The sequence below is a fragment of the Artemia sp. Qi Xiang Cuo genome, chromosome 9, assembly GCF_049724085.1.
Source record: "Artemia sp. Qi Xiang Cuo chromosome 9, ASM4972408v1, whole genome shotgun sequence".
In the NCBI taxonomy this organism is placed as follows: Eukaryota; Metazoa; Arthropoda; class Branchiopoda; order Anostraca; family Artemiidae; genus Artemia; species Artemia sp. Qi Xiang Cuo.
In genome coordinates this window covers 47,429,677-47,444,612 of record NC_142802.1, presented here as the reverse complement: position 1 = coordinate 47,444,612, position 14,936 = coordinate 47,429,677, and the positions used below count along the sequence as shown (strand labels likewise).

At 40.8% G+C, this 14,936-nt stretch overlaps 1 protein-coding gene across 1 annotated transcript in view; it reads left to right on the top strand.

Annotated features, from left to right (window-relative positions):
- The window catches only part of LOC148948730 (uncharacterized), a 149,002-nt gene extending 134,287 nt beyond the window's left edge, over positions 1-14,715 (top strand). Inside the window, exon 2 of the mRNA XM_089095003.1 lies at positions 14,449-14,715. Coding sequence (XP_088951129.1) covers positions 14,449-14,715 — 267 coding nt within the window. The remainder of the gene's footprint in view (positions 1-14,448) is intronic.
- The last annotated feature ends 221 nt before the right edge of the window (positions 14,716-14,936 follow it).

Sequence of the window (14,936 nt, the reverse complement as noted above, 5' to 3'; positions counted from 1 at the left end):
TTACCTAACCTTAGATCCGGCTGTGTGTTTAAAGGCACCCAGAGTATCAAGAAGGAGCCACCAATCTTCCGGTAGGCTTACTGCTGCCACTGTGTCCTTCTACTAAAGTTAGATAGATACGTGCAGGTTATGGAGATCTATCTAGTACATTTGAAACAGGGTGTTTCTGGGTTTGCCCCTGCGGCGTGGACCCGATGGCAGCCAATTGAGTGCTGCATTTGGTAGTCGGAGATTGTCCATACGTAGTAAGTGGCCAAGGTATCTCCATCCGCACACTCTTATGATATATGCAACAAGAAGCTGACCAGTCTTGTCACCGATGGATTGGTTTGTTATTCTCTGCTGCCAACGGATTTGTGAATTCTTCTAACACATGTGTTTCCAAAAGCAAGTGTTCTTCTCTATTGTTGGTCCAGGTGCCAGGTTTCAACTGCGTAGAGCAGCACTGGCATAACATTGCTATTGAAGAGTCGTAGCTTTAGCCGTATATAGAAGCTTTGGGGCCACCAAACTTTCCGTAATCTATTGAAAACCCCATAGGTTTGGCCAATTCTTGTGAGCACTTCTTTTGTTGTCGATCCGATGCTTTCTATTGTGCTTCCCAATTTTTTTTAAATAACAACTTGCTCTATGATTTGGTCTCCGCAAGTGATGCTCCGGGGTTAATCTGTGGTAGCCATGCATTTTATTTCCTCGTTATTTATCTTCGGGCCGACCTGGCCACCTCTCTCCTTCACTTTGTTAATGAGTTCTTGGAGTCTTTCCTTGCATGATTCCAGGAAGGTGGTGTCATCAGCAAAATCTACATCACTGAGGCGTATTTCTGGACTCAGCTGGATTCCCTCTGTGCCTATACTTCGCAGTATGTAATCAACGACGATTACGAAAAGTAACAGTGACAAGATGCAATCTTGCTTAACTTCTGACAGAATGCGGAAGAAACGAGTTTGGTTTCTCGCACAGGTGTTGGCACGGTGTATTATTTTTTTCAGACCAGGGCACTTTTGTATAGAAAGAGTAGTCGTACAAACTTCGAAGGAGGTACATTAGATTAGAAATTGAAAGTTCTAGTACTCTTTTTAATAGTTGAAAGAAAAAGGCAGCCAGCCCAACACCCATCATTACCCCAAACACATACGATCCAAATTTTGAGCCATTTTGTTAAGTGAATTTGAAAGGCCCATTAAATGCGTCTTTGGGGATGACAATCCTTCCACAACCATTAGGATAAGGGCTATAATTTATGCTGATTGCCCATTGTTAATGTTTTCATCTAAGAGGTAGGCATACAAATTTCGGTGTAGGCTCATTAAACTAGAAATCAAAAGTCCTAATGCCTTTTAAAGAGTTAAAGGTGACTTTAGGGCAATTAGCCCCCCCCCCTCCATTCACTACCTTTTTCCTCCAAATCCATCCGCTAGAAATGCTTGGATAGTCACTTTGTCCAAAAAAGTCTAAATGTCATATAATAAGGCCTTGGGGATTGAAACAAACCCCCAGAGCCTGGAGGCAAGGGTTGTATGTTATGCCCTGGGAGCATAAAAGGTTTTTCGGAACGGATGGTCATATTAACTGTAGAGGAAGCTCATTTGATTGTAAAGTTCTAGTTCCTTTTTAAGAGTCAAAAGTGATGGATGGCAACTAACCTCCCCCCCTCCTTTGAAGCCCTCTTTTCTCCAAACGTATCTGATATAAATTGTAGGATAGCCACTTTGTTAAACATAGTCCAAAGAAGATTTAACAATACTCTTATGATTTAAAAACCCCCCTAGAACCTACGAACAAGGGAGCTAAGTTATGCCCCAGAGGCATATAAGACCTATATAGAATAGGATGTCACATTCACTTCAGACAGGACTCACTTGATTAGAAAACCATTAGTACTAGTGCCCTGTTTAAGACTCAAAAGTGATTGGAAGACAAACAGCCCCCCCCCCCCATAGCTCATTATTTCCAAAACCTTATCCAATTAAAACTTTGAGACCACTATTTTGTTCAGCGTTGTTGAAAGGTCCAGTAGTTATGGAATTATGAAATAATTGTGGTTCAGTATTTCAAAGTACAAGGCTGTTTGTCTCAGACTAACTCCCTGGATGATATTGGAGCACCCCAGGGGTCTATTCTTGGAAAGTTACTATTTTTGATATATATATAAATGACCTCTCTAATTGTCTATCTTATAAGGATGGCCTAGCAGTTATGTTTGCAGATGCTCAAGTGGTATATGCAGAAGCTAAAACTCCTTCATTATGATTGAGAGTTTGGCGGCTGACATAAATTCGCTTATCTACTGTCTTTATCTACTGGCGAATAGATGGCCCTCGCGCCGTTGAGGCTGCAAGTTATTCTATCCTAGTTTAACTTGTTCAGTGCCTTGAAATACTCCTCCCTTTGCGATGAATGTGGTATTAATCAAAACTGTATTAATAGTGCTGTTCTTTTTGACAGGCTGCTGCTGAAAACTGGATTGATCAATGCGAAAAAGGTACTTTCATTTCTTTTGCTGTTTTGGCTCCATCTGTCATAGCCACACTCGTCACACTGAGAATTTATACAAATATAGATGACGTTCCCTTCGTTCGCAAGCGAACAAGAAGAGGACGCAGAGGTGGCAGAAAGAAATTTAAGATTGACGTGTTAGTCACCTACGGACGATTGGCCAGCCAAAAGCCTAAGCGTGAGAGTTGTTTAGTCTCAATCCCGCGCGTGAGCCTACCATCCCGGCTGATTCCTGACAACAATGCTCCTACCAATGATTTCGGGTCTGATTGTCCTCCAGTATTATCGCTGCAGGTTCTCTCTTGTAAACACCAACTTCCAAACTTCCTTCTGAGCAACGTCCGATCACTAACGAATAAAGTAGATGAGTTAGATGTCATTCTACGTCAGAATAACATCCATATCGCCACAATTACTGAAACATGGCAGCTCGACGAAACAAGTGGAAGGATAGCTGGTTACAAGGTTTTCTTGAACACTAGAACAGACAGGATTGGCGGAGGTGTTGCCCTGTATGTACGCGATGATATCCCCTGCAAATATTTAGATAACTTCAACAACCCTAACCGTGAAGCAATCTGGGCATTATGCAAACCAAAACGTTTATCACGAGATGTCTCTTGCATCATTGTCACAAGTATCTACTACCCGGAAAGCGTCAATAACAGACAGCTGTTGGTATCCTACCTTCAGTCTACGTTAGACACATTACGTCAGCGGTATAGCCGCCCGGGTTTCATAATAGCTGGTGACTTCAACCAAACAAAGAAACAATGGCTTACTAATACGCTGGGTATGTCACAAGTGGTCAAGATACCCACCCATGTGACCGGGAGCACCCTTGACCTTATTCTTACAAACCTTGCTCCATATTACAAAGACGTGTCTTCGAACGGGCCATTGGGCAAATTGGACCATCACACTCTGCTGATGAAGGGAAAAAAGTGAAATCAGGAAGCTTAAGAAAATAAAAGTACTCCGGAGACCTATCACGAAGTCTGCTATTAATACGTACGGAATGTGGGTCGGTACTTACTGCTTCAGCGAAGTATACAACGAAAGCGATGTCAACAGAAAAGCAGAAATATTTCAGTCCCTACTCTATGACAAATACTTAGAAGTTTTCCCGGAAAAGCAATTTGTCGTGAGCGAATCTGACAAGCCCTGGATCACTCCAAAAATAAAACAGCTGATTCGCGAAAAAACCACTGTAAGGCAGTCAAGTAGTGACGCAATGTCGTTACGATTATTAAGAAACAAAATCGTTAGCCTTTGTCGCGAGGCAAGAAAGTCATTCGGAAAATCCCTTTCGGACCCTGAAATAAAAAAGGATCCCCGTAAATGGAGCTGTCTAGTGAGGCAGATTGCTGGAAAAACAGTATCATCCAGTATCCATATTCTGAACGATGATGGGTCACTCGTGAGTGCAAATGACGTCAACAATTACTTTACTGACATTTGTACGTCCTTTCCTGCCCCAACTAACACTGAAATAGAGAATCTACTGTCAATATGCCCTGACGAAGGTTAAATCGGAATAGTTGAGTATCAAGTTTTCAAAGAGCTGAACAAGTTGAGTCCATCCAGTAGCTCTTTTCCTGAAGAGCTGCCTATAAGGTTAATACGAGAGTTCTCTCTTTTCCTGGCCAAGCCACTTGGACACATCATCAGAGAATGTTTCACCCAGTCAACTTTCCCGTCGTGCTGGAAACGCGCATTACCGCGTGTTATACCGAAGACTAAAACACCCAAATCTTGCAACGAGTTACGACCGATATCAATCACATCTACCTTTGCAAAAGTCACCGAGTCATTCATCCTGCGTGAATTGCTCAAGCAAACGCGGGAAAACATAGACCGTTACCAGTATGGTGGCCTAAAAGGTTGCAATACCTCGATATACCTCGTGCGCCTAGTTGACATTATCTTTAAGTGGCTTGACAAGGGCAATACCTTCATCGACCTAGCTCTCGCCGATTTCAGAAAGGCATTTGACCGGATTTGTCACCTTACGGCAGCAAAAAATATGCGAGCAATGGGCGCACAGAACCGGTTTCTTGCATTAGTGATGAGCTTCCTTCAGGACAGAATGCAGTGTGTATTTCCATTGTTTGAAGGTGACTTGATCTCATACTGGTCTAAACTTACCTGTGGAGCCCCTCAGGGTACAAGACTTGCTGGTTTCATATTTATCTCCCTCATCAACTTCCTCCTTCAGAATTTCGAAGAGCGACTGAAATTCGTCGACGATTTATCATGTGTCCTCAAATACCTCGTGAAAGAAGGTGCAATCGAACGTCAGTTCAACGAGACCCTTCTGGCATCCTTCTCTGAGGACTGTGAACGTTACAAGCTGACACTGAATGCAGATAAATCAATGATCCTCAGGTTTTGGCCCTTAAAACGTGAGCTGGAAATCCCGAAAGTCCCTTTCCCTGTTGTTCCATCTGCAAAAATCCTCGGAGTCACATTTTCGATGAACTGCACTTTCACCGAACACGTGGAGAAGGTTATTAAGGCTGGCAATGCATCACTTCAGACCCTAGTTCTGATGCGCAGGTTTGGCTGCGACACTCAAAGCCAAAAAAATGCCTATATTACGCAGATGAGACCTCTACTCGAATACGCCGTTGCTGTATGGGGACCTTTTGTCCAAAGCAACGACTACCTTTGCGATGACCTTGAATCTTTGCAGAAGCGAGCTGTTAACATAGTCGTTGGTAACAGAAGTGACGACTACAACAAACTCTTGCAAGAACTGAACCTTGAATCTTTCAGCGACAGACGATTATCACTGATCATGTCCCTCGGCAAGTCACTGCTATCTTCGCCCCATCACAGACTGATCCTCCCACCCGATGCTCCTGTTAACCAAAGAACCAGATACCAGTCGAAGCTACAACCCCCGGTCTGCAGGACCAACCGCTACAAAAACACGTTTGTCCCCTTTTTCGTAGAAGCATACAACAAGACTTAGTGTTATTTTTATTCACGTGTTAGTGTTCTTATAGTGTTATTATAGTGTTATTTGTATTTTTTTTCCATATTGTTGTAAAGACGACATAAATTAGCCATGGCTACGCTGTTCAATCTTAATAAACCTTTGTCTATGTCTATGTCTTTCTTGTAATAGTTGTCATGAATTTGTCTAAGACTGAATTTATGGTTTTTGAGAGATCTGAGCAAGGAGTTGCTAAAGTTGGGATTGTTTCTAGGAGTAGAATAAGAAGGGTTAAGACATATACATACTTGGGGATTATTCTTGTTGAGTTTTGATCTTTCCGTTGCCACTCTGACCATCTCCGTATAAAATTAGCCCACAATTTACGATTTCGGGCTTATCTCTGTTGTTCAACACCTCAAGATGTTGATCAACAAAGTATACTGTAAACTAAAAGGAACAGAACTTGTTTTTAAAGTACAAAAGCAGAATAGCTTCAAACGAAATTGAAAACAAACTGTACTGTGACTCACTACTAACGTTCATTCTGCACTATGATTAACACATTTCTTATCCAACCAGTTTTGAGGTTCACGCTTCTTCCTAAGCAGCATGTTCAAACTTTGAACGTCTCACTTAGAGACATTCTTGTTTCAAGTGTTCTATAAGTTGTACTCGCATGCGAATCTAAGATTGGAACCTCTGCGACAGCAATGTTGGCCATCTCAAGGAATTAAGACTATCATTCAACCTGGTGTAGGGTCAGAATCTCGGGAGGGACCAGCCATGAGCTTTTGGGTCGAAAGTATAAATTACTCTGGCTGGGGTTGTCGTCGGCATACGTAGGTGGTGTGCAAATCACTTGAGAGTGTGCTGTGCTATCTAGCTGTAGAACGGCACTTGGGAGGTGAGCGTAAGTAACCTTGCGTTGCTTAAAAAATCATCCCACTGAAGTCCTTCAATCCGACGGAGCTTTTTCGTCTGGCAGACTTCTATCATATTGAGAGTTGTCAACTGAAGGGGCCGTGTTTCTGCTACATAGAGCAAGACTGAGCTTACGGAACCGTTATAAATTCGCATCTTCATGTGTCTAAATATATTCGGTGTTCTCCAGAGAGTATTGAGGCTTCCGACGATAGACAAGGCCTTTGACATTCGACTGCGTACCTCCTCATCTATGGAGCTATAACTGGACAGAACGGAGCCAAAATAAGGGAATTTTATTACAATTTCAACAGGAGCTACGTGGAGAATTATTTTCTCGGGGGGGGGGGGGGGAGAAAGGACTTTGGGGCTCAATTGCTATTATCTTAGTTTTGAGCCAGTTTCTTTTCAGCCTCACATTTGCTGCTTTTTCCCGTAGGACTTACAGCGCGTCAGTCAATTGATCAATTGAGTCGGCAACGAGACCAAAATCACCTGCGAAGTCGGCATCTGTCACAACCTGATCTCCAAACGACAGACCAACGGGCAGGCAATTTGTAGTTTGTGTCATGACATAGTCTGTGATGCAGTTGAAAAGTTCTGGGCGCTGGCGCACCCTTGGCAGACATCGATTTTAATACTGAATGTCCTGCTCCGTTTGCCGTTGACATGAATACAGCTCTCCGTCTCTTCGCAGAGATTTTCAAGCACCTTGCAGCATTTGTCAGGCATTTAGTAGATCTAAGTATCAGCCAGAATGAGTTACGATCCACCGAGTTGAACACAACCCTGAAGTAAAAAAAAGCTAGGTATACTTTCATCCCACATTCGTTTGTCTCCTCAATTAGCTGGTGCATAGTAAAGATCTGTTCTACAGTGGAACTCCCGGGCATAAGCCCAGCCTTCTGGACTTTCCTCTTTCTTCGAAGGATATTCGTGCATCTATCCAGCAGGGTCATAGCAAATAGCTTTCCAGGCACTGAAAGAAGCCTTATGCCTCTGTAGTTAGAACATATTCTTTTGCTCCCCTTTTTCTTCCAGAGGGCAGCATTATGCCAGCTCGATAGTCCTTGGGGATCTATTCAGTGCGTCAAACTACAGAGAACAACATCCGGAGCCAAAGTAGCATAGCCGGACCGACATAGTTCAAGAGCTCAGCGGCTATCCCACATATACCTGCCACTTTGTTTTTCTTCAAGGGTTTTACTGCTAAGTGGATTTCTGTAGGCATGAAAGGAGTTTATGAGTCATTTGTCAGCAGTTCCTGAGTGTTGGCAGCTAGACTGGTGAGTTATTGGTCTGCCTGCGCTACAGCTTTGGTATTGAGGAGGCCTGAGAAGTGATCTTTCCATCGGCTGACTTGGGCAGCTTCGTCACTAAGTGGATTGCCGTCAGTGGAGACAACAGCTGCAACCGAGGGTGCTTTGTCGCCAGTGAGATTACGGTGCTTATACAAACTGCCAAAGTCACCTTTTTTGGCTGCACCATCTAGGTCATTTGCCCACCTTTCCACAAACAGCTTCTTGTCTCGCTGTATCAGTTTGTTGCGGACACCATTCAGGGTTCTATAAGCCGGCTTGCTACCCTGTAACCTTACCTTACGCCCCTGCTCTATGATGTCAAACGTATCTGACTAGATCCGAGCTTCATTAGATTGCTTTTTCTGTTGTAGACTTACTCTTGCTGACTCCAGAATATTCCTTTTGAAGGAGAGCCATTAATGGCACATTAATGGCATATTTGGACCGCATCTCTTGCTCGCAGAGGTGAGAGACATTGATGTTGACTGGTCTTTGTTCTGGGTGCTGGCCCTTGAGCATTAATTGCATGTTAGTGACGACGAGGTGATGGTCTGTGTTACCAATCTCAGCCATCCTGTACGTGCGGCAGTTGCTAATCGAAGACTTCCATCTCTGTGAGACGATGATGTAGTCAAACATTTGTTTGGTATGGCCATCGTTGCTGTACCGCGTATATTTGTGGTTGTCCTTCCTCGCGAACAGGGTAATCACAATTACAAGGTTGTTATGCTTCAGAGTTTTAGGAGCCTTAGCTCATTTTCATTTAGAAAATTCGGTGCAACTGGTCCTATGACTTGCCGCCATAAGTCATGTTTTTCGCTCACAGTTGCATTAAGGTCACCCGGAAGGATGACAGTAGAGATATCTTAGCCAGTTCAGTCGTCAGGGCAGAGTAGAAAGCGCCTTTTGGTTCAGAGTCGGCTTCGTTAGTGGGGGCATAACAGACAAGGACCGTAATTTTTCATTGCTTGTGACTGAGTCGAGCATTGGCAATTCTATTCGATACGGGAGTGAATGACAGTAGAAACTTCTTGGACTTCTTGGATTTCCGACCCATTTTCTTATGGTGGTTGTCTGGCCAGACCAGAGTAAGTGGTATCCCTCATCTATGGAATCATTCCCGTTCCTGACTAGGTAGCTTTCTGTTATTCCTTCAATAGAGATGCGGAACCACTTCAGTTCTATTGCCAAAAGCAATTTAGCTGCAGGAAAATTCAATGTCAATACATTCCAGGTGGCAATATGGAGGCCACCTTGGTCAAGGAGATGCAAACACTGGTCATTTCTCAGTCCAGGAGCAAGCAAAGGTCGTCATGGGATAAAAGAAAATTGGTCATCCAAGGCAGTTGCTGAGCTATTCAATGCAATGGGTCTCAGGTGGAGGGCTGCAAGCCCAACCAACTCTAGGCCTCGATTCTGGTAAGAGACAGGATGAACCTGGATATTGAGGATACTGTGGGCTCCATCCATCTCATGAGGTTTAGGCCACCCTGATCGGAGCGTTTAGTTATTGGATACCCAATATCCAGATGTACGTGGTCAGCAGACATGGTCTGCATCATTCCGAACGAACTACGTCACCTCCAAGAAAAATGTTTAAACACCCTCTAAAAGTCGTGGAATCTTAATGAAAATTACACCATCATATTCAGCATATTAGAGAAACCTTCTGTAGAGGCTCCTATCTGCAAAAATGTGGAATTTCGAATTTGTTTTCCCAAAAGAAAGATCACGGATGTGTGTATATGTTTGTTTTTGTTTTCCCCAGGGGTGATTTAATCGACCCAATGGTCATTGAATATTGGAAGCGAGCACATTCAAACGGAAATTAAAATTTTTCGTGTCCTTTTTATGTGACCAAAAATATTGGGGGCAACTAGGCCCCCTCCCACACCCCATTTCTCAAATCGTCTAATAAAAACTTTGAGATAGGTACTTTGTCAGCATATGGGAAAGGACTTATAACAATGCCTTTGGATACAACATGTTCCCCCACAGCCCCTGGGGACAGGTCTTTAATTTATAAACTTTGTCCATTGTTTACGTAATGTATCTGTCACTGAGAAGTATGCATACATTTTTCGGGTGTGTGGGAAGGTAAAGCTGCTGCTAGGGGGATTTTTTACGCAAATAATTTTCTATGGGGAGGGAAGTTTCCGGGGGTGAAGTTTTCAGGAGAGATTAGAGACTGGGAACTTTGCCAGAATTCCTATACGATTTTTTATTTGTCTTCTTTTTATTTGTCTTACTTTCTTTTTGCTGACACAATATTACGCGTGGATATGTTAAGGGTAATTGCCCGGGGTAAATTTTCACCGGGATTGAACTTTCTAAATAATCTATGCTCGGGGAAGGAATATTTCATCGAGGAGGTGGAGCCAGATTTTCTGGAATCATCAAAAAAACATCGAAAATTAAATTTAAAAAACAAGTTTTCTCAAGTGAAAGTAAGGAGCAAAATTAAAATTCAAATCGAACAGAAATTATTTCGGATACGTGGGGAGTTGCCCCCTCCTTAACATTGTGCTCTTTAAGATAAAGTTGGAATTCTGTCTAGTTCTCAAAGAACGGCTCCGGAAACACAAGGGTCATTTAATTGAAACAATTAGAACTTCTTTTATAAGTACTAAAAAACTTTATAGTGAAGAGCAAGGTTACGAAAAGGGGGCAACCCTCCTCGCATACGTGATAATTTCTGCTTATTTTAAATTTTAACGCTGTTCCTTACTTTAAGTTGAAAAAACTTTTTTTTTTAAAATTTAATAAAGATAAAGGAGACACATCACTGCTATCCATGCTAAAAATACAATCTTCTTTGGTTTTTAGGGTAGGGGAATGTATTCCTCCGGTTAGGTGTTTTTGACCATGGCAGTTTCAATGGTGTACTTTTATTTTGATTCAACGACATTTTAGAGAGGTTTTAGACTTTTTCTCGAAAATATGGAAAATTTGTTTTCATGATCAAGATTTACACTGAAGTTTAACGTGAGCAATAGCTAGCATTTTTTTGGTTAATTTGGGCCAAGATCCGATCTTTAATAGGTTCCAGCTATTGCTGTGCCCATGGTGTCTAAAATTCGTTGAATTCGGACACTGATAAATCACTAGAGTCTCCATTTCTAATGATTTGTGCTATAAACACCTTTCTACTTCGTTGCAAACTCCCCAACCTTATTTATTTTGTTCCAAGATCTAAGTTAAAGTTACTGTAAGGTTCTTGTAATTTTTCGGAAAAATTTTAAGGTAAATATTGAGCTCCAGGTTCCCAGTCTCTGAAGGATGCTTTGGAGTTAGGCTAGAGCTTATTCTTAGCTGACAAAGCTTCAGTTACAAGAGGTAGCTAAACATAAAAAACAAAGTTAATTACTGACTGACTGTTTTGTTGGCACTCAACAAGATAGACGAGAAATCTCTCATTAAAGGTTCTGACTATGTTTTCCACATTCCGACCTGCTGTAGTATCTGGTCTTTAGACAGAGGCGCTTACTTCTATTTTGTTTAAGAAACTACGACATTGGGTAGTTCATCTTCGGCTGCATCAATCTCTTGCTCTCTACTAGAGTATTCATTGTCATTAGATTCACACACAAATGCTTGTTCTATGTCAATTTCTTCCCAGAGCTCGGTTACACAAAGGTGAAGGCAATGATCAAAGCGTGAAGACTTTTCAATCCCCTTGAGTAATCTCCCCCGGGCTTCAAAAACATTTGAACCATAGTCGGATACTGCACATCAATTGCATATCTTTTGAGGGCTACTCTGTTAGCTGCGAGCATATTTTCAGCTGTGTGTCTAACTTTCAAGCACTTGAAGTGTAATATGCGACTCTGGACGGCCCATTATCCATTTATTTGCTTGAGATACATAGTTACGGCCAGGTATAGGTATACCCTCCTGTATATGACCAACAGTCAAAGGTCAACGAGACTTTTTTGCCTCTCTCATATCCGCTTTCAACTTCATAAGTTTTTTTTTCACTTGAAAGACGGGTCTCTTGATTGTACGAGCAGATGGAGGGCGCAGACCACCAGTTATATTCTTAACAAGTTCAATCATACCATCGTTGTCGAATACAGACATAAGTATAATGTTTAAAAGTACTGCTCTGACACGCTGCTTTGGCAACTTAACTTGATTAGGATGGTTGTGCAGCATCATAGAGTGAATACCTTTTGTTCCTTTCCTTGCGATATTGCAAGAACATCTTTGGGTCGTGTACTGTTCTTCCAACTTCTCCTTTTCAGAAAGCTAATCCTTTTCTTTATGAGAAACAGCAGCTTTGGGATCCATCACTAAATTATTTGTTTCTCGGGGGTTTGCCAATAAAGAAACATATACTTTCACCTTCGTTTTGTCAACATTCTCAAGATTATTGATAAAAATTATTGTTTCTCCGAGTGATTGATACATGAGAAGGTACATATGGAAGATAGAAGACCAAATTTTCGGAATGGCTCTTGTGTTTTTAAGGAGTTTTTTTTAGTAGAAATATTAACAAAATGTGTTAAAATTGCCTTAAAAAAGCCACTATTTAAATCGATGTTTTGTCGTCTTCTTGTTACCTGCTCATGCATCAATCCCTCTGAAAGAACTTATATTTTTGCGGGAGAGTGGTCTGGCCACTTTACTATGAATCTCTGTTTTATGAACGTATAAAGAACTATCTACGGCAGTTGTGAGGTTTTAGGTTCAGCTCACTTCAAACCTGGGGTAGCAGTAATGGTGGGTCAACAGGGCCCATGACTGTCCTTCCTCAGGCCATTTGAACTTAATCTACATACTCTCATGACTGCCCTCAGTAAAGCTATTCCAGATCCCCTGACTGCCCTCACTTTTACTATAACAGGGCCCTTGAGCACGCAAGTTGCATAATCGGTTTACCTAGCAACCATATTCGGCCATGAACCTTCCCTAGCAACCAGATTGCCTATACTGCAAGGGATACATAATTTGCATACTTTCATGAGAACGTCATTTATATAACTGCTTGTATTATTTAAGAGAACGGACGCAAAAAATTCGAAATGCATGCTTTGTTATTTGCATAAAAAGCCCTTAAGAAACAGGAGATATTCAACAGTGTTCGTACAGCGCTTGAATAATAATCAGTTAACAAAGTCAAGATACACCTTCTACTTCAAATGTGAGTAATATCGAATTTTTATTTCATGTTTACTGGGAGAAAATGGGCCATCATAAATTTCAGTTATACACTCTTTTTAGTTACCGCAATAAATGAAATTCGTAGTCTAAAAGATTTATAAACCTTGTCTAGAATTCATCCTTTAAAGATGAAATTTTTTTTTATACAAAAATCCAATTTTCATAACAAAAGATTTATATATAAAGCCACTTTCATTGTTCATCCTTCGATAGGCGAAATGTGACTAAAGCTTAGATTTTTACCTTATAAGTCTAACTGTCTCTCATATCTGATTTGCCGATCTAAAGGCTTTGGATTCTAATTTGACACTATTATGTGTAGGATAATTATATTCAGCTTTTAGAGAACGGGGTTAAATCGAATCTCAACATTGTGTTATCTAGACAATTTTTGAAGCCGAAAAAAAACAATATGTTTTTAATCGGGAATTCAAGATATGTCTAATGAAAATATTAAGGAGTGTGTTCAGTATTTATTGTATTGATTTATTCAGTAAAAAAAACCCATGTCTGTGTCCATTAGACATGTTGTAACAGAGCCCATGAGTGCCTCTCCTCCCTTTTTAAATTTTTTTTGGCGGTATTTTTTTAACTTAGAGATTTTTCAAGTATTTTTCATTATTAAATGACATTGGCAATACCTATAACAAAAAGTCACCAGATTAAACCCTTTTTAATATATATTACACTTCTATACCTTCTCCATTGTATGAATTCCTTGATTTCTAGTTACTGAATTGTTAGATAGTAGCATTTACATAATCTTTATTTTAACTTAGTTTTCACATCTTTATTCTAGGAGACCTCTGACACAAAAACATCAACACCACCACCTGCAAAGAGATATAGAACAACTCGTGGTGTGGAGATATCACGATCAATGAATGGTCTACAAATTTAGATTATGTTTCAGATGAGGAATTAGAGGGAGCTACTCCCGCACAACTGGAAACAGTTATTATGGCTTTTTTTTCAGCTAAAATAGCCTTGAAAATCTAATTAAAAAAAAGTGGGATGGGGTTGTTCACACTCCTCTTTCCCTCTTACAGATACAACAATAAAATTCAAATTCAATTTCAAATAAAGCGGTTTACCAAACCCTAAAGTTCACCAAATGCTAATCGTCAATGTTACTATATCATAGATATATATATGTATATATTTTTAAAATCAAATGATTTGGTACATACAGACTTTTGTAATATTGACCTCCCTTGTCTAGATTGATGTATGCGGTCACCTTCATGCCTACGTTGGTAAAAAGAGGTCACCTTCATACCTATATTGATACAAATGGTCATTTCCATACCTATGTTGATAGAAGAGGTCACACCGTGCCTACATTCATACATGCGGTCACCTCCTATGCCTACGTTAATACAAGTGGTAGCCCCCATACCTTCGTTGGTACAAGAGGTCACCCCTTAGGGGGATCTTAATACATCTAGCCATACATAAAAAAAAGTTGCATATGTGTGTGTGTTAATGTTTTTTATTTATTAATCATGTGTTTTAAATGATATGAAAATACAGGTTGTTAATCACAATGAAAATATTCTTTCTTCATTCTTTATAAAATCGTACCATTACAAAGGAAAATAACTTCTTTTATTATTCTAGGTCAATCTAGCTGTACTGTCAGCACCATCTCAGAGGACATACAACCTCTTCGACGGTATGGAGATGCCTATATTGACACCACCAGTACAAATTCATGATACTCATCATATTGACTTGCCCTCTGATACCAAAAAAATAGAATTGTATTTCAAAAGTATTGAAAGATTGCTTTGGAGAGGTGAGAGTGCTGATAATACATTCATGATAATCTCCATATTGACTTGCCCTCGGATAACAACGACCCAGAGTGGATTGATAATTTTTTGAAAGACTGCTTTGGAGAGGCGAATGTGAGTCCCCCGATATTTCAATGGACATTGACCCAACTCAAACAGGGATCATTGATCAAGAGAGTGACACAAAAATGAGAGTGAAGAGAAAATGATTAATGAGCTGAAAGATTTCACCCCATACTCCACCCTTCTTACACACACTCACGAGGAAGCAGGACAAACTGGTAGTCGCGTTATGAAAGAGGAAAAACCTGA